Source organism: Haliaeetus albicilla, chromosome 10, assembly GCF_947461875.1.
Source record: "Haliaeetus albicilla chromosome 10, bHalAlb1.1, whole genome shotgun sequence".
Taxonomy (NCBI): Eukaryota; Metazoa; Chordata; class Aves; order Accipitriformes; family Accipitridae; genus Haliaeetus; species Haliaeetus albicilla.
The window spans coordinates 23,378,269-23,398,431 of NC_091492.1; the positions used below are offsets into that span (position 1 = coordinate 23,378,269).

General features: G+C 48.3%; 2 protein-coding genes across 3 annotated transcripts in view; both read right to left on the minus strand.

Moving 5' to 3' along the window:
* NLRC5 (NLR family CARD domain containing 5) overlaps positions 1–2,104 on the minus strand; it is a 56,798-nt gene extending 54,694 nt beyond the window's left edge. For both annotated transcript variants that reach the window (XM_069793955.1, XM_069793954.1), the window contains exon 1: positions 1,925–2,104. The gene's annotated coding sequence lies outside the window, so the exon portion shown is untranslated. The remainder of the gene's footprint in view (positions 1–1,924) is intronic.
* A 3,669-nt stretch (positions 2,105–5,773) lies between these two features.
* CETP (cholesteryl ester transfer protein) lies at positions 5,774–15,490 on the minus strand. The gene is made up of 16 exons (XM_069793956.1): positions 14,880–15,490; positions 13,734–13,848; positions 12,807–12,941; positions 12,199–12,269; positions 11,025–11,112; positions 10,827–10,896; positions 10,463–10,523; positions 9,742–9,833; positions 9,276–9,455; positions 8,796–8,846; positions 8,282–8,449; positions 6,761–6,828; positions 6,598–6,640; positions 6,443–6,512; positions 6,032–6,117; positions 5,774–5,935 (listed from the first exon to the last, which is right to left on the minus strand). The coding sequence occupies exons 1-16, from the start codon at positions 15,022–15,024 to the stop codon at positions 5,861–5,863; spliced, it is 1,518 nt and encodes a 505-aa protein (XP_069650057.1). The 5' UTR covers positions 15,025–15,490; the 3' UTR covers positions 5,774–5,860.
* Between the last annotated feature and the right edge of the window lie 4,673 nt (positions 15,491–20,163).

Consider the following 20,163-nt stretch of genomic DNA (forward strand, 5'->3'; position numbering starts at 1 on the left):
AGCACCACTCTCTGGCCTCTCTGTACTGCCTCTCTGAACAGCCTTGGATGTTTTGAGACTGAGCCAAATGAAGGCAGCAAAGGGATGTGACTTGACTGAGTGCTACAGCAGAGGACTAGACGGAAAGGTCCTAATCAGTCTCTTCTGTTCCTGCGCTTCTAAAGCCAAGCAGACATCCAGTAAGAGCAAAGCGATCTCTGGATCTTCAGGTCAAAACCATGTCAAAGTTGGTTATTATGCAGCATCACCATATAATTCTTCTTCTTCTAATACAGTATCACTCCATGGAAGACTTTACCCAGTTTCCCATTCCAGATCAAGCTTTCAGGATGTGTTACATAAACAGCTCTGGGATCCATCAAAATGTGGGTAAAACCCCCAGTTTGTAAAAATTCTCTAATGTCTGTCATTCACTATTCTAACAAGAAAAACCAAAAAGTTCCCGGTGAGATGCTAAGAAAATTGGGCTTAGCCAGGATCAGTTTTCCTCACAGGCTATTTCCATGATGCCAAAAATGGAAACTCTGAACCTTACTGGAACGGACTCTGCAAGTTTTTATTCAAAATATTTTATTATTAAATTCATTTTATATTATCAATTACACAAATAAAGAATGCCAATAGTAACACATGCATTAAAACCAAAGCAAACAATGTTTAAATTAACTGGAAAGCTTAAAAAAAAGAAAATTAAAACATTTCAAATTTAAACCAACTGCAAAATAACAGGGCTTCCTGCACAAACTTCATGTCCCAGCAGCCTCATCAGTCAACCTTTAGAGATTTTCATTTTACATTTCTCCAGCCAAAACCAGAAACAAAGCCCTGACTTTATTCCCCTGATGACCAAGAACTACCTACTCAATAAGACCATATTAAATAATGTCCTGGTTTCAGCTGGGATAGAGTTAATTTTCTTCTTAGGACCTGATACAGTGCATTTTGGATTTAGTGTGAGAATAATGTTGTTAACACACTGATATTTCAGTTGTTGCTAAGTAGCGCTTATCCTAAGTTAAGGATTTTTCAGCTCCCCACGCTCTGCCAGCAAGCAGGTGTACAAGAAGCTGGGAGGGAGAACGGCTAGGACAGCTGAGCCAAACTCGCCAAAGGGATATTCTACACCATAGAATGTCATGCTCAGTATAAACTGTGGGAATTTGGCTGGGAGGCGCAGATCACTGTTTGGGCATCAGTCAGCAGGTGGTAACTGCATTGCGCATCATTTGCCTTTTCTTGGTTTTATTATTATTTTATTTTATTCCTTTTCATTATTATTATAATATTTTATTATTACTATTGTTAGTATTACATTTTATTTTACTTATTTATTAAATAATTCTTACCTAAACTCACAAGTTTTACTTTTTTTCCGATTCCCGATTCACCTCCCCATCCCACTGGGAGCAGGGGGAGTGAGCAAGCAGCTGCATGGTGCCTAGTTGCTGGCTGGGGTTAAACTATGACAAAAAAGTAAATAAAAATATCAGACCTTAATGCTAATTAAGACTGAAAGCTGTTCAGGCAAAGACTAGACTCGTGAATTAATGAAAGACTCATTCAAGAACAAAACAACACTGAAAAGTTAGATGAAAGCTCAGGCGATACTGCACAGCTCCTATACTACTACTGCACTGCTAAATAAGACCATCAGAAACAATGGGCAGTGACCTACACTAAAATGCCTCTGAGCTCGAAACAAAGCACAAAAACCTTCCAAGAGCCACAAAACCTTTGAGCCTTGACCCTTCCCCTTGCCCTTCAAATGCAGAAACACCATTAAAACACATTGCAAAACTATCCCTCGCCTCCCCAACTTGGCATTCATGCCATTCCCAGCCACAAAAAATAAAATCGAAATGTGAAGCTCCTTGTTGCAAATCTACCAACTTCTTGTATGCTCTGAGGAGCATGTGCTACTTACCAAAAGCCCAGAAACAGAGCAGCAGCACTGAAAACAAAGTGGGGGTCACAAAACAAAGGAGCTAGGGGACAATGTCCACTGCCTTGATTTCTTCACTTCCTAACCCATTGCTCTTCTCAAGCACACAGCCCTTCGGTGGCTTTTGGGACCTGATGAACAGGAGACAGAGCAAAATGAAAGTAAAAGGATCTAGGAATTCCCCAACTGCAACTTCTCTGTGGTAAAAACAGTCAGATGAGCAAAAATACCCAACCAGAACAGCAGGAGAGTGTTATCCTATTCTAAAATCTATAACTAGATGATAATTTAGGTAGAGCTTTTGGGGAGCATCCAAAGAAATGGGACTCAGGGGCAAACACTTTCTGTGGAGTAAAATCTGACTTGGTCGTGGTTAAGGCCCTTGCAATGGGAGTATTTTTATGTATATGCATACATCTGATTATTCTGGCACATGGGGAAATATTTATTAACCATTTCCATTATATCTACGAGAAAAAAGCAACCTGCCTTTCTTTTAGAATGGGGGCAAGGTTTAAGCGAGAATGTAGTAGATGTGAACGATTGGAGGAAAAATCTCAGGTTTCTAGATAGAACTGTATTCACAGAGACCTCCAGATCTAGCCAGATAGGGTGCAACAAACAATAAAATATTATTAATATTTCTTTAGATGCCAGAGAAGCTACGTTGGAAAACCAGATGCAGCCTGCAGCCAAGTCCCGGACAAGGCAGGATGGCGTGCTGCACCATTTCAAAATTTGTTTATCAGAAAAAACCCCCAACCAACCAGGTCCAGCAACACCCACATCTCCAGATAGAAACGCATCCTCTGGTTGTGTTACCTCGAGCACGGCGCAGGGGATGGGGGAACTCTGAGAGAACCGGGGGTGGATGGAGAGGGATCACGGGCGGCGAGGAGCAGCTGCGGAGGCGACAGGCAGCGCCTACTGCAGCGCTCTGCCCCATTTTGCCACCATTCCTGCCCAGACATGGCCCACCACACCTCCCACTAGGTGTTTCCGCCAGACCAGAAACTGTCACAGCACTACCAATGCAACCCCTTTACGGCCAAACTAGAAATTCTGTGCCTAAAAATCCCCAATCTCATATTTGATGGCCTCCCATACATTGTTCCAGCTAGTAAAAGCTGCGATACTGGTTTGCTCCCAACACCTGGGAGCAAAAGTCACCTCCAGCAACATTTCTGACTTTAGACTTCAACGTGGGGAAGCAAAGAGCACAGCCAGACCCCCCATCCCCCCCAAATCTAGACCCTCATGGGGTTACCCCAGCACGACGCCTCCTCCCGCCCGCCGCACTCACCCGGCTGGCTGTCCGTCCCTCCGTCCCGGCCCGCTCCCAATAGCGGTGACAGCCGCAGCTCAGTGCCGCCCCCCCGCGGCCGCCGCGAAATCGAAACCGCTCGACCGCGAAGCGGCTTTGCCGGGAAAACACGTGAGACCGCCGCGCCGGGCTCCGCGCCAGGCTCGGCGAGGCGCATGCGGCCTCGGCGGCTCCCCTCAGCGCCCAGCAGGTGGCGCGCGGGGGCTGCCATTTTGTGGAGGGGCTCACGGCGAGGCGCGATGCCGCTCAGCACCCGCCGAGGGCGGGGGGGGGGGGGCTCCCGGACCATTTTGTGGTGGGCGCTGCAGCCCCCACACGGAGTCCGGTCAGGACCCTCTGGGGGTCCACTGACCGCTTTCCTGCTTCTTCCCCCTTCAGCAGAGTTCCCGCTCCCCCATGCAAGGGCAGCCGACATGCCCAGCTCCAACAGCCTGTCCCCACTGAATGGCCCCAGCAGACACCTTCCCCCCAGGGGGGCAAGGCACCTCCAAGGCAGAAAAAAGGCATTTTTTTTCTGCCATTTCTTCTTTATTAATGCTCATCACTCTAGTGGGATGTCATTCAGGAGGACCAGAGGGCCTTGGCTTGACAGAAACCAGTTCCCATAGTCTTCAGCAGACATTGCCACGCAGAGAGGGAAAACGTCACCTCAGCACTGGTGGCTTAGAGCAGGAGGGAACATGGACGAGCCCTTAGCCAGTACTGAAATAGCCAGCAGAGGCAATGATGGGAAGGGAGGTGGCAAGTTGCCCACTGCACCAGGGCTTCTTCAAGGCCACCGTTGGGCACAGCATAGTGTCACACCTTTCACACCACTTGGCTCTTGCTGTGTCACAGAGGCAGCTGGTTGAGATCCAGTAAGATAAACCTTCCTTGGCTGCCATTGAGCAACCTGTAAACTTAGCCCACTCTGTGTGCCCCAGCCTTCTCCTCCACCAGCCTTGGCACCACGACCACCGAAGAGATGTTAAACCCAGCAGTCATGTGGAGGAAGGAGGTGCTGGGGGAGCTCAGTGGCCTCTGGCATTGAGGGTGGGAAAGGAGCTGGCTCATTCCCCATGGAGGACATCCATGGCAATGTGGAGGGAGCAACCGCCATGCCCAGGAAGCTTGAGAAACTGAGGCCATCCTGCTACCAGCCTTGCAAGGGTCTTTGCAGAAGCCCCAACTTTAATATCACTTTGTGTGGGAGAACATCATCCTCTGCCTTTGTTAATGTGATCACCATTACAGTCTTAGATTTGTTGCCTGAAACCTCTTCCAAGTGAAAAGATAAATTAAAAAATGGGAAGCATGAATTGGTACAGGAAAATAACTGACTGACTTCAGATAAATTATTGCACTGTAGTAGGAAGGAACAGGAACTTGCTGTCTGACTAGACACACTTTCTCTTATAATCTCTTTGGCTTCCTTATCATTTCTATTGCTTTTCTCAAGTTTGCTCCCACTGTGTCAACAACATGGGCATAATAATTTGCCTAGAGCTCCACAAACAGTCTACAGGCTCTGTAAAGAAAGTACCCAGGGCACGAGATCTCTCCGTTATTGTACCTGTCGTGGTTTAACCCCAGCCAGCAACTAAGCACCACGCAGCCGCTCACTCACTCCCTCCCCACCCAGTGGGATGGGGGAGAAAATCGTGAAAAGAAGTAAAACTCGTGGGTTGAGATAAGAACGGTTTAATAGAACAGAAAAGAAGAAACTAATAATGATAACGATAACACTAATAAAATGACAACAGTAGTAATAAAAGGATTGAAATGTACAAATGATGCACAGGGCAATTGCTCACCACCCGCCGACCGACACCCAGCCAGTCCCCGAGCGGCGAATCCCTGCCCCCCCACTTCCTAAACTAGATGGGACGTCCCATGGTATGGAATACACTGTTGGCCAGTTTGGGTCAGGTGCCCTGGCTGGGCATGAGAAGCTGAAAAATCCTTGACTGTAGTCTAAACACTACTGAGCAACAACTGAAAACATCAGTGTTATCAACATTCTTCACATACTGAACTCAAAACATAGCACTGTACCAGCTACTAGGAAGACAGTTAACTACATCCCAGCTGAAACCAGGACAGTACCGCGCTGTAAATTCATGCCCCATTTACTTTCAGCATAACCAGTTCTGAGCTTACTTGGAGTTTGGTAGTGTCATTTGAGTTGCAAAAGTCTGTCAAAATCAGGAGCCTCTTGGCTCATGGTAGAAATGAAACTGAGGATCAGCACAAAAGGTGCTACATTTCCCAAACATAACAACAGAGACCCCAAGAGGTGGGCAAAGCCCATTTCTGCTGCCACCCATGAGTGCTAACCCAGAGCCCAAGCACTTCAGGAGTCCAACCCTTACTCCTAAGCACACAAGTTCTTTAAAGATCCTGAAAAAGTAGCATGCATAGAGGTACAGACTTCAAGATCTTTGCAGAGGAAAGGCCGCATGGAAGTACAATTGCACAGAAACTGGAGCATTTCTCAGGAAAAGGAAAGAAAATTCAACCAAAGCTGATTTAAATCAGCTTGTCTTTTAATTGGTTCACACATGGTCTTTCTGTCTGTACACAAGTTCCTGTGCTCTGTTATGAAGAGATCAGCTCTATAATCTTTTCTCAAGAAAATCAAGCAGCAAATGATTCGGGAAGCTAAAGTCAAGTTGTACAATTACGTATCCCTAAAAAAGGAGGAGAAAAAAGAAAAGTATTATATTAGTTTATGCCACACTCCTAAGAAGGGCTTTGAGAGTCAGGTGTGTCTGAACTCTGCTTACCTTTCTTGTGATGATCTCAGGATTTCTGATCTCAAATAGATGAAGCCCTTTGCTGTTCATCAGTGAAGTCAAAGCTTGTTCGATCCCTATGGAATCAGTAAACCCAGCCAGTTACAGGTACAGCTGTCTCGGCTTGCTGCTTATCATGTACCTTGTCTGCCTGTTGCCAAAAGCTAATTGTGCCTCAACGCGCCATGACCTTCAGCCTGACAGAAACTCACTTTTCCTTTGTCCCAGCCATCTACAAAGGGTTCCCTATTCCCCAAGTGAAGCCAGCAGAAATTCGCATCAGTAATGTGTTTCCCCCAGCTGTCAGGGTTATTGATGTATTTTTTCAGTGCTTAGATTTGGGAGATCTGATGTTAGATGCTTTACAGAGTAGGCTGGCACTTCCCCAGAGGGAAAACTCACTTGAAATCACTTCTGGGATCCCAACAACCGAGATCATTGTCTGCAGAAAGTTTCTTATGGATGTGTCATTCTGAAAGCAAGAAAATTCATACAAAAAGGTTTTTAAGACATCATTTAGCCACAAATGGCTTAGACAATACTTTCTCAGGACTTACCCCACTTGGATCAGCTGTGCATTTAAAGACTTTAAACTCTATCCTGAAGGGAAGAAAAAAAGGGCGTAAAGAAGTCCCTAAGGGCTGCAGAGATCCTCTTTGTGCTGCTCTCAGACATGGGCTAAAAGGGGCAATGAAACCCACAAGACACCACAGTACCGACCTGGAGTCCAAAGGGTGCAAAATGAGTTTCTTTTCCGCATAGGCAGCTTGGATAGTGACCGTGATTTCCTGCACAGAGATGAATGGCAGAGTTGAGATGTAGCTCATCTTGCCTTATAGCACATTCTGGTTTACTTCCTATGACCCAGAGTTCAACATCCTTCTGGCTTTACCTCCAGATATTACTAGAGAAGGTCAGCATTTTCCTTCTCCATTTGCATGCAACGAATTCCCCCCTGATGCCCACAGCCTCAGCCTGTGGGGCTCTAGACTGGCCCATCCACACGACTGATGCTTTTGCCATTTTGTGAACCAAATCCTGCATAAAGAAGGAAATGGTTTTGTAGGGTGTTGCTTCCCAATGACCATACATCTCTACATGAAAGATGGATGTGGAGACAATAGCCCCAGGGTAGCCAGGGCTACCACAAGTAGTCTTACCATAGTGTTTCCATTTATAACGAAATTAAAAAAGAGAGCAACCTCTGAATTCTGGCCATTTAGGCTCATTTTCTTGCTTTTGCCTGTATGCAAACATTCACTTAAAAGGAGCATTTTGTGATCCAGTTGCAGGTCACAACAAGGGGACTGGCAGACCAGGAGCGGATCACATCCTGAGAGCCACAATTTTAGGGACCACCTCTAGTTCAGTGCTTCTGCAGTCCTACCAGAAATTTATTTCAAGATATCACCTGGAGCACAAAACCCAGCTGTGCGTACTTCCCTGTAACACCCTGCTAACATGGGATACTTGCAGAGGGCAGGAGGGAATTATTCTCTATTACAGTTTAAACCTTTAAATTAAAGACTCTGGTCTACCTTCAGGCAGGGATTTGCTTTTGTGCAGTGTTTAGTGTCTGTACTAGCCCATAATTACAAGGCTGGACAAACATACTGCTTTCTTGTGATGTCACCCTTAACAGCAAGGCTGTTGGCATTTCTTTTTTCTGCCTTCTTAGATTCAGTATAAAGCAGTTTGGGGTAAAACACAGTGTAAGCAGGAACTGTCAGACAGGCATACGTAGAGGAAAAGGTTATATTTTGAGCTTCGCATTTTTCAGAGCTGTATCTTCATTTCAGAGACAACCATCCTCTAAGTGGGGGCCAGAGGGAGAATTTGGGAATGAGGAGATTTCAAAATAAATACATTCCCATGGTGCCTTCATTCTCTCCTAAAATACCTCAGCTAAAGGAGTTTCACTGTGTCCGATACAGGTTAGTGGGGGCTCACCAGAGCTTTCCAGTGCTGCTCTTACGACCTTGCACACCAGCGATGTACTGGCCTAATAGAGGAGGTATTGAGCCAACACAGTCACCTTCATCATTCCCAGCCTCATATGTCAAGGGAAGAGATGGGAGTGTTAGAAGGAACTGAAATGCCTTCTCCACCTCCCATGGTTTAGCCACCCACCCTTCCCAAAGTGCTCCCTGCCATTACTGTCCCTGAGAGCACCAGGAGTGGTCCAGACTCTGGACAGAGCCTGTCCCAAAGTCTTCACATTCAGGAGAAGCAAGAACTGACCTTCTCCATGTACAGAACCATCAGGGGCTCTTCTCCAGTGGGAAAGATGCTGACCTCCACTGCTACCAAGGACTTCACAACTGTCCCTTCAGGCTGAAGAGAGATTTGGGGATGAGCGAGACTCCACACCTTGGCCACAGAGTTGTTATAGGAGGTGCCTTGAAAAATCTGGTCAAGTAAGGAGCAACAGAAGAGTTAGGCTTTTTCCACACCACACCCCAATTTCATGCCAACTTGCCACACAGCTGCATCCCTTTTGTGGTCCCCAATTCCGCCTCCAGTTCACACAAGCCCAATAACTCAGCCAGGTTTCAGGAAAGCTGTGCCAGCATGGAGGGTGGAGAAATCCTCCTTGCAAAGCACAACTGTTTCTCCATCAGTCCCTGGTTTTCCCCATCAGGCCCACCCAAGACTAGCTGTCAAGGGAAGGACACAAGATGTTACAATGCAACTGAATCCATTTGAAAAGTTCCTCATTTGACATAAAAATGGTCTGAATAGGACCAAAAGTTACCATCTGCACTGCCTTCCGCTGCACTTCCGTGTCTTCCATTTCAAACAGTGCCTTCAGAAACAAACCAGAAACAGATTGTAGAAAAATGAATGACAAGGTTATGGTTAGCCTTGATGCAGGCTGGATGGGCCAGAGCCCTGAAGTGTGGCTCATGGCCAGTTCAGAGACATGGCTGAGTTCCTCCTAAATTCACCCCCTTTCTGCCTCAGTACTCCCACAGAAAATCATATAGCTTTACAACTCAGAAGACAAATTTTCTGTCAGCTGGTGTTACCACTCTAAGGGATAACACTACCTGGTAGCACATACTTGCTAAGAAGACACCAGTTATTGATCAGGATCACATGTAGTGTCTGACTATAGATTTCTATCTTCTACAGAAACTAGGTCTCACAAAAAAACCCCAGTATTTAGAGAATTTTTTACTCTCTCCCCAAAATATGATGTATGAGGTAAGGAGGGAACCACCTCTGAAATTACCTGCAACTTCTCCCCTCTGATGGTCAATACCAGGCGCTTATCTAAGAAAGCTGCTGAAGCCAGAGAGCTGAGGATGTGTTCAGACAGCCAGAAGTAGAGCATTCGGGACTCGGTCAGCAGCGATGGGGAGAAAACAGAGTCACTGAAGACATCAGAGTAGTTCTTATACAGGACAAGGCCCTTTAAAGGAAAGCAAGCATGTTTGCCATGACAAGCAGCAGGGAGACAGGACAAAATGTCAACACTTGCGTTTTCATTGCAAGGCAAAGGCCTGGCTGGTTAGACTCGGAGCAGAGAGCAGGCTGCTCAGCTGGGCGAAAGGCTGGCATCAGCCCACACTGCAGACTTACCTTTGGCTGCAGTGCAGCAGCACTGCATGGCAGCAAAGGGACCAGTCCCTCCCAGCCGTCCAGTGAACATCATCACCAGAAAACCTCTGGTCTCTCAGCAGCCTGGGTTACTTTACCTTGTGATGTGATTCTAGGTAATTTGCTTTTATTAAAGGAACTGATGCAAGGGAGATATCAACACCGATATCCTCATCCCGGACAAAATTTTCTGCAGGAAGAAAACACAAAAACCTCACACCAGAAACATGACTTTAACCAGAGCTTGTGACAGTCGCTTTTAGGGTTTGCTGCAGAAGGTGACTGGGAGTTATAAAAGGACACAGGGATGGGACTGTGGGGGTCCCACTCCTTTGTGTGCTAGTGCTGATCCTGCTGATGCTCACTGACTCAGATTCTCCACTGGGAAATAGGGGTAATTACTCCCAGTTTTACATTTTGCTCCTTTTCCCTGATATTTGGGACTGGGAACCATGGGAAAATCTTCAGCAGGCAGATACAGATGCTGTAGTATCACAGCCCCAGTGCTCCAATACATGCTTCGGTTCTAGCTGACACCAGTCCTGCAGCTATCCTGCACCTCTGGTCATTACATAATGAAGGAGAAATACATTTCAGTTTGTAAGGTGTCTTTTAAGCAGTGCAATCACTCTTAAAAACCAACCTGATACAGAAAATTCAAAATATAACATTGCTAAGGTTTATTTTGCTGTTGTCTGCAGGCTTAGGATCCCGTACATATTTTTGAAGGACTTTTTTGATGGGTGTGGCTACTGTCCTGCTGGGCTTCAAATGTCAAAAGTTGCACATAAAAAAAGCAGAAAAAACAAGGATATTTACCTGCTAAATCATGTACAAAGTCTGCCAGCACCTGGGCAAGAAAATTTATTTCATTGCACACCTACAAGAGGAAAAGAAAGGGAAAATCAAAGGCAGGGGTTAGGATTTTGGATTGTGGAGCAGACCTGAGCCTCATGGTGAGATCTGGGAGCTGTTGGTCAGAGTCCAGCACCATCACAGATGCCAGTGTCAGCACAACCTCTCACTTCATCCAAGCTGGTTTTTTTGTGGATTCTATTTATTTGTCTTATTTTTCACAAGCACTAAAATTATATTGCTATTATCTTGTGGACATATGTGAGCAGAGGAGTGTGTAGCATACAAACCAACCTTTCCTCCATGCACAGGCGGCAGCTGACCTTACCTCGCTCTTGAGAACAAGCTTCAAAGTGAAGGAGATGAAATCCACGAAGAGCTGCTTCAGCCAGCCCGGCCTGTGCAAGACAGGGAGCATGGTCAAGAACCACCCAGTGATCCCCATGGTGGGCAATGGTCAGGCTGAAGTGCTCAGGGACCAGCAGCTGGGCAAGTGAAGCCCGATTTTGAAGAGAGGCACACTCACTCCTTGTCTCCTTGGAGATGAAGCATCAGTTTGTGGAAAGTCAGGTAGCAGTCTGAGGCATCGGCAGCCACTTGGTCTTTTTGGCACACTGCATGGGATGAAAGAAAAAAAGAAAAAAAAAGCTAATTTGCTACTGAGACAAGAAGGATGAGTGCACTTTGCAGACACTGCAGACCTGGAGCAGGACATCACTGTAGAGGGGCAGCCGGGGTTCCCCACACCTCCCCGGGGATGTTTCCAAAAGAATCAGGACTCTGCAAAGTCGGGAAAGGTGCAGCTACCTTGCACCTGGATGGAGGGTTTCAGCTCACAGCTCCAGCCAAGCTAGTCTACTGGGCACTCTTCTTCACACTTCATTTGGATACCTGCCAGCTTTGCTAGCTCCTATCGTCAGGGACTTGGTTGTCCCCTAACATCACCCAGGAGAACCTGGGCAGTATGTGCAACCCACAAACCAGAGTGGGGAGGTAATTAAGTTGTATTGCAAAAAGTTTGGAAGTTGCAATATACTGTCATTGAGAGCTTCATGCTGCTCTCCCCCCTGGGCGCTCACCAGGAAAATGTATTTTGAGGCACACGTAATAACCCACATCCCTCTCATCCCTTATGGGAGGTGGAGGAGTGTAGTTTGTCTCTGTCCCTTTCTAGTCTAAGTCTATTGACCTTCCCAAGGAAGAGGCTTCACTTCCCAGAGCACACCTTGGGCCTTGACCTGGAGACAGCAGAAAAAGCTGACTATAAGGACATTCAAACCCCCTGCACCAAAGCCCTTATTTGGCTCACTCTTATGAAACATCCCCATGTTTTTAACAAGTCATCCTGAACAGCAGGAGATGAAAAGCTGGTACTGAAGAGAGCCCAGAAGGCCAGACCATTCTTTGCTTGCTGCTGGTGTAAATCAGCATTACTTTGCTGAAATGATTTATACCAGCCTCCTCTGCTTGATCTGTTAAAACTATGAGGTCTTTGAGGGCCACGTTGTTTCCTAGCCTGTGTCTCCTGCCATCCCCAGGGAGCAGAGACCCACTTCCAGCCTCTGGATGCTGTCCAATCCCCACAGAGGTGAGCAGAGCCAGCCGGGGCTCGCTGCCTACCACCCGGTCCATCCTGCTGCTCTGGAGGAAGCACGCACACAAAGACTCCCCACAGCTAGCAATCCCCAGTTGTTACTTACTCAGTTTAATGTTTATCTGGAGGTCAATGGAAGACTCGATTTCAAAATCAACTGAATGAAAGAGATGCAAACTGCAACAGCAAAAAAGAGGACATTTAGCAACCCATGCTGGGAGCAGCTTCTCCCTGACCATGGCTGGGTTTTATAACACCTCTCACATCAGTCCTTGCACTGTGGTGTGCAAAACCCCACAACGCAGCAGCCTGTCTCAGATACTCTGGCTTTAAATCATTGCAAACCACTACCTTAGTGGCACTTAGGACAATGGGAGCATTAAGCCCCTTTTTTCCCCACTCAGTTTACAGAGCGATGAAGGGGAGTAAAGAAGTCAACTTGTACACTTTGGCCATCTTGTCTCCTCACGCAAGGGGTGACAGTGAGGACAGAAAGGCAGAAAGCAAGACAAGAAGAGCAGTGATGGAGCTAAACAGCACTGCTGGCATATAAAATCTTGTCCTGCTTAGGCAGTAAGCAATGCTGCCATTGCTAGAGAGCCAGAGGAGCGCAGCCCCTCCGCATCTACTCGTGCCGTGGGCAAGTCCTGCCTGCGGGCAGCAGCAGAAGCTGGGGCCGTGGTGCTCAGCAGCAGCCAGCCACCAGGTACTTACAACCAGCCTCCAGCATAGCCATAGGTCAGGGTCCCTTTGAAGAAGGCCGTCACGTTTTTAATGGCAATGTGAATGGCATCATTCTCCTTGAGCTCCACCTCGCTCTGCTCTATGGACAAGTCGTTGACCTGGATGCTAGAAACAACAGAAACCCAGTTTGTCCCCAACCCCAGGGCTGTTTTCTGTGACTGGGCGAGACAGGTTTGCTCCTGATGACATGGGGTCTCTAAGGGGACTGTGCCAACTCCGGACTCGGGACCTTTTGCAAATCACAGGGGCCGCCCATAGGGACAATGGTGCTTTTGCTCAGCTTTGGTTCACTGCTCCTCCCCTGCAATGTTCAGGTATGGGGGGGAGTGCTTTAAACAGGAAACACGGAGCAACGTGCTGCAGAACAGCCCCATTTTATTGCAGTGCTCTGTGTCAGCCGCAGTCACAGCAGGAAATCCATCCTGTGTTTGCACCATTGCATTTGTTGTTCCCAAAGAAAAGTTAGTAACACAGCAAAACCCAGCCTTGTTTGTCACAAAGCGCAGCCAAGTGACATCCTGCTGACAAGGGTGGCTCCTGCAGCCCCGGCCGGCTTCCCTCTGCCACTCAATGTGCCATGGGCGCCATCTGTCAGCAAAAGGCCCCAGGAGCTCCAGCCCAGAGGGACAGGGCTCCCCATCCATGTTTTCAGAGATATGTTCTACACACTGCCTCGATGTCTGCCCATCAAGTCAGAAAAGCTCTTAAATAATACATCAGCAGCCTAAACCTTAATGTGCAAATTATCTGCAAGGCATAGAACAGAAACTGTGTCTGCCCCAGTCCAGACCTTTGTTTTCACCAGGAATTGCTGGATCAAAGCTTCCTCTAAGGCCGGTTTCCATTCCCCTCCATCAGCCTATACTTCCCCTAACACAGAGACACAGAGATACTCACTTGGTCAGCCCATAAGCCACCTTCCCAAGGAGCCGCATGGACCTTTCCCCGGTGATATTTGGGAATTTGGCATTTTTGAAAGCTGCTTGAATGACCTGCGCTGTTTCCTGGTTCACTGTAGGTAGAAAAAAAGGGCAAAGATACTAAACTGCAATGTCTCCTGGCTGCAAAGACAGGTCCACACCCTGGAATAAAGCACTACTGAAGGGTTTTATCCAAGGCATTTCCATTAGATTAAGGAAGCACTAGAAGTAACTTCAGAGCAAATAAATAAATAAATAAAAAATCCCTAACTTTAACAGCTGATGGCAGCTGGGGACAGCAGCATATGTGGCTCTACAGCTGGACCATTCCCAGGGAATCAAGCACAGCTTTCGCACACCCCCCCTGCACCCTAGTGGCAGATTTTGGGAAGGTGGAGGCTGTGCCCTTACACTGCACAAGCTGTTGAATTTACCCATGTTTTGCTCTGTTGCTGCTTGCATGTATTGCAGTCAGCTGTCAGGTCTCCAAAGGAAATCTTCTGAGACTGAAGTTTCTGTACCCATTTTCCTAACATTTTCCAGCCCATTCCAGCCTCGGCCTCAGGCGCACACTTGTACAGGACTTTTTCCTTCCAAAAATATCCTATCTTACTTTGGCCCAGCACCCTCCTCTGCATGTACCTCTGTCAGATGGGATGGGACAGAGCTGTTCCCACCCATTGCAGAAGCACTAATTATTCTTCCCCCCCCCCCCCCCCCAAGCCCCCACATCCTTGCAAATAAACCCACAGCAGCAGAGAAACCCTGTTTCTCCCCTTCTGCACACTCACCCCAAGAAATGAGATTGCAGCGAGGTGAGAAATCAAACACATGTTTGCTGTAGCTCTTCCATCATGCCAGCCCCCAGTGAGGAACAATGCTAAAACTTTGGGGTAAGGAGAGGGGTTGGGGACTGTTTTCTAGCTCCTTTGAGAAGTTGTGCCTATTCAGTTCAGGTACCCATGCTTTAACCCATGCTCCCAAGGAGGTCTTAATACATCTTACTAGATAAACAGTTTCCACAAGAGCTGGGGAAGCAAAAAACCTCCTCACTTGGCTGATGTCTCACTAACTTCTCCTGGTGGAGAGGGGGGAAACGCAGCCCCATACAGCAGGCACTTACACAGCAATGCCGCGGGCTTGGTCATCCTGCAGACGATCCCCGTGACGCTGTAAGGGAAGGGCCCAAACTCACAGGCTGCTGATGTATGGACAAGCACTAGCAAGATCCCGAAGGTCCTCAGCCTCATCCTGCCAGCCCAGAGCATCTTCAGCCTGAGTGGAGAGCACTGACAAGACTGACTGATTCTTGACCGTGGCAAAGGCTGCTTTCATACCTCCAAGCAGAGCTCTTTCAAAGCAGGACGTGACCTGCTTCCTCTGGTTATCAAAACTCATCACACATTTCCTAATCTTCCTATAGTTTCCTTAACACTCTTCAAGTTGCATGCTGCCTTCCTCCCACAGCAGGCACTTGGGCTGCAGGACTTGGCACACATCAGGTGGGTGGAGAGAGCTGGAGGGGGATGGAGACTGGGAGGAGATGAAGCCAAGGGAGCAGCTTTGCACTCTGCCTCCAGCCAGTTCATCATTTGCTCTTCACACAGAAATATTCCAGATTTTGCATTCCTGCAGTAATTCTCCAGCAAAGCCCTGTTTGAAAGGCACCTACATTATTAACTGCTCCCCCTTCCACTCATTTTAGGCACACTGTGGTGAAACTGAGGCATGCTCCTGCAAAGGGGATCCCTCCTGCTACCACTGGGTGAATCCACATCTCCCACATCCGTGGAGAGCTCCTTGACTGCAGGACTGGGATGTTTTCTGCCTCTCGGCTGGATTTGTGAGCCATCTTTGGTTTTGCTACCTTCCAGGTGGGGAAGAACCTGCTAAGCTGGAGCTTTTCATGCACCTAGCCTCTCAGCTGCTATTTAGAAAACATTAGAAACCCAAGTTCACATCCATTCCTCATGCACGCCTGCCCCGCACACCACCGGACCCCTGCACCCCTGTTGTGGTGCTGGGGTCCATCCCAAAATGAGCTCCAGGACAAAACAGGGTGAGGCTGTTTTCAGCAACGAGGCTCACAGCAGCTCCCGTGAAACATTTTGCCAGCAAAGACAGATGGAGAAGGAAGGGTGAGATCTTGGCAATGCTACAGAAGCACACTCAACCCCCTGAGCAAGACAAGGTGCCAGCCTCCCTCCTCTCCCTGGCAGATGCCTCGTCCTCCCTGCACCGTCCACCCGGAGACCACATTTCCTCCGGGGAGCCCCGCTGCCTGGCAGCCCCCACCCTACCGCACTGTTTTCTTCCTGAGTTGAGAAGGTGAATGGCCTCGGGTACCCCACGGGAGGCACTCACGGTCACTGACCTGCTGAGGGAAACTGAGCATCTGCAGGCTTCCTCCAGACTTCGCCAGGCGAGCAGCACGGTGGCCCAGGACAGGCTGCCTGCTGCAAGCCTATACTGCATTATAAATGAGCAATTAAATGTTGGAAACACATATAAAGATAGCAGGTGTCTGACCAGCATAGCTCGCACACAGGAGCCTAGTGCCATCGTCTCAGCCACTGTGGCATCCTCGCTGCCCTGGCTAGGAGACCTCTTTACAGGGAAGCTGCAAGGGGCACAGACATGTTACAAAAGGATTTAAATTCAAGAGGCTTTAACCTTGTAATAGCTCCAGTTTCTGTCCTTCAGCTCATAGCTCTCATGTGCCCAGCCCTCCCCAGCAACTTACAGTTCAAGGGATGTTGGTGCAGTGGCCAAGACCTGGGGTGACAGACTTCTGCAGCCACAGCAGGAGGGGGTACCCCCAGGCACTGTACCACAAACACAACGGAGGCAGCAGGCAGCGAGGCACTTGAATAGGCTGAGACACAGTTCTGCAGGGTGTCAGGCAAGCACATCTGCCTGTGTCCTCAGCACAGCTTTTGGCAGAGGAAGGACACACTCCCATTTATTGCAGGACACAAACTTGGGAGTGCTGCACACAGTTTTAAGTTTTACTGGAACAGATCCAGAGGAGACACTGTAGCAGGGAAGCAGCCCCACTGAGGCTGGTGTCAGTCACTGTAAATGAAAGCAGAGCAGGACCCAGGAGGCCACAGCCACCCCTCTGCCCAGGGCAGCAATTCATACAGCAGGAAGGAAAGGGAAAAATCAGGTCATTTTGATACAGGGGTATTTGTCACTGTGGTGTCCCAGGGTAGATAAGAACAGATAAGAACAGAAAGAACAAGAACCCAGAGCCAATGTGCCGGTCACAGTAGATCTAGTGCATTTACAGCCCCCTTACAGGCCAGCTCCCCGGCCGCATCACAGCTTCAGAGGCTGCTGCTGACAGATGACCTGAGCTGAGAGCAAGGGAGGACAGGGGACTGCTGGGCATTGACCTCCAGCAAGAACAGGAAGGCTGGAGACTTTCTGCCTACAGTAGCAAAAGCATGTGGAACTTGGAGGTGCTGTGAGCATCCCTGCCCTGCAGTAACCAGGCAGAGGCCACAGCAGCAGGGACAGAGCAGCCCACCCTCCTCCCAGTGCAAGGTCAGGCTAGCAGGAGGTAGGTCAGATTTAAAAACCCAAAGAAAGGTTAAATTCAGCTAGCAGGAGGCAGGGCAGGCTTTAAAACCCCAAGAAAGGTTAAATGCCCAAGCTGCTGTATAGTGCTTGCAAAGGGGATGTTGGAAGATGTTTTGATAAATAGTTGCTGTGTAAGGCTTTATCTGAAGGCCACGCACGCACACATAGGCTCACCACCTTGCTGGGGACTGTCCTATAACCAGGGTTGTTTTTCACCACACTATCCAGAGCAGAGATATATCACAGTGCCATTAATCTTTGTGCTGCATTGACTCAAATGTTCAGTGTTAACCCTGCAGCTGCTTCCCGAGATAGCCTTCCAGGTAGCCTAGCTGCACTCTGCTCTGTCAGCAGGATGGGCTCCAGCGCCAGGACCCATACAGCAGGTCAGCCCTGGGATAGCAGGAGGGCAAGCCCAAAGGCAGCTGCTCCCATCTCACATAGATCCAGCACTCAGCAGCACAGGGCCATGGTCAAGCCCACCCATCCAGCAGCAGCCCTTGGAGATTATGACCACATGCCTGGCATTGTCCAGGGTGGTGGTGTCAAGCCCCAGCAGCAGGAATCTTGGGTTGAAAGACTCAGCTTTGAAGAGAGGTTATTTCTTACAGTTAAAAGTTGTGACCAGGACAGGCTTGGATGTTAGGCAGCAAGTAAATTCACAAACTCCAGTTTGTTAATTGTGAGAATTTAACAGACTATCACTTGGGAGGGTGAACCACCCATGAGGGGTTTTTTTGAACAACAAAGTTTCATATGGTTTTCCACAAAATTCTCCTGGAAACCAACTTGATTTCTTCTCTTCCCTACCAGTATCACCCATAACAACCTCCAAAAACTAAAAAAAAAAAAAAAAAGTTGGCACACACAGGTGGCCCTAGGTCAGCCTAGGCTTTTCACAGCTGAGGCTGCCAAGGGCAGCTGGGTTGAAGCCTGGAAAAGCAGCCAGCTGTGTTTCTGCAGCACCAATTCTACACTGCCAAATCCAGACTGAAAAAGCAGCAAATACAACTTTCAGTGCTAATATAAGAAATTTTGGGCAGTTCCTCCGCAGCACAGACCACTGAGCAGACACTAAGACACAGGCCCAGAAGCAGCATCTCCCAGCATTTGCCCAACCCTCCTTGGTAAGCAGCTGAGCATTAACTGACCTCAAGCCCCTCACAGCAGGTTTGTGACCCCAGCTGTACACTAGGCCTGGTTTACCTCCATGGTATCATACCATTTGATGTTCAGACAACATTAAATACTAGCAGACATTTCAAGAGCTATTCTTATGAAGCAGAGGGGCTGGGATGAGGTGATGAAGGTGCAGTGGGCATGTTTGGTAACACAATGGGGGAATAGCCCTGGGATGGCCTCCAGCTAGCCTGACATGTCTGAGGAGACCCTTTGGATGCACAGCTCTGCAAATCCCACCAGCCTCACAACTAGAAGTGGATCACAGGGAGGTTATAACACTTTGCTGGGCAAGTGCAGAGCCATTGGGAGGTTCCTGGCTGCCATGCACAAGTGAAACAGCTCTTTAGAGAAAAGGGGAAGTCTGACACACAGAGACACACACACACACACAGAGACACACACACACACACAGAGACACACACACACACACAGAGACACACACACACAGCTTATCAGGAGCACACCCTTGGTGACAAAGAGGACTTCAATGACTCCTCAAGTAAGCAAGAAGAAAAATGCCTGAGAAGACAAACTGTACATTTCTGCCTTGACTTGTTTTCCAGCAAGGACAGAGTTGCTCTCAAATGGGGTAAGCTGCCAGAGGATATCAGGAGACAAAGCAGCAGAGAAGCTGGTTTTATTCTGCTGCTCACTTAGCCACCCTGTGGGCCATCACCACCTGCACAACCCACCTGCTTTCAGGGAAGCCCTGCACAGCATACCCATAGCTCAACAGGTATGTCAGCTACAGCTGTTCTGCACTAGTACACTTGCATGCAGCTGTGCTTGCAGGCATGAAGAGGATTTGAACTAGCAGCAGAATCACACAGCTTCAAGTGTGAGCCAGGACAAAAACCCAGCTTCCTAAACTCATAGCCTCGAGGCCCCTTCTGTTCTCTGCAACTTCTGTCCTAGCACAGGGTCATGTTATTCCCAGAAGACCTCTCTGGGATTCCTATACTTTTTCAGCAGCCTTGCTCTGGAAGTTTGAAGGCTCATTTTTTCCTGATGTCTAACCTAAATTCCCTCAAGTAACCTAAGGCCCATGCTCAGCCTCACCCACAGCTGGCACACAGGCTCTATCCCCTTTCCTGCCACCACTATTTACATACCTCACTGTTTATACTGACCTTCCTCTAGGCTGAGCTGCCTCAGTTCCTTCCACTGCTCCCACACCTCAGTCATCCCCGCTTGCTCCCAGGCTGTCTCAGGCAAAGCTGAGGCCTTCACTGCTTCACAATTAGTAACAGGAGTTAGGGCTATGCCACACTCCCAGCTCCATGTAACACCAGGCTGGCTCAGAGTCACTGCTGCTTGGAGCCCTCAGTCAAACACTGCTCTCTTGCTTCCCAGTGCTCCTCCCAGGTGCAGTGCTGGCAGCTGCCTCTGCAGAATTACAGTATTTACTTTCACATTATTTGTGCAGTGTCCTCTGTTGTAGTCACAGCTTCCCTCCACCCCAATGGCAAAGAGAGGTATGCATTTCACTAAGCCATTAAGGAAACCTTCTCTAAGGCCCAGCAGCCTCGCTACATCCCCCAGTGGCATTAGCTATGCTTAATTAGTTTTCCAGCTAATTTTAAACCAATCTGCCTGCTTATGGGAGTAGCAAAAGCCTCAAGACAACAACAGATGTTCTG

Coding starts and splice junctions, on each gene's coding strand:
- CETP (XM_069793956.1), bottom strand. CDS start 15,024: ATGCTCTGGGCTGGCAGGATGAGGCTGAGGACCTTCGGGATCTTGCTA. Junction 10,897..11,024: donor CATCTCCAAGGAGACAAGGA/GTGAGTGTGCCT, acceptor TGTCTTGCACAG/GCCGGGCTGGCTGAAGCAGC. Junction 8,847..9,275: donor TCAGAGGGGAGAAGTTGCAG/GTAATTTCAGAG, acceptor TTGTTTCTGAAG/GCACTGTTTGAAATGGAAGA.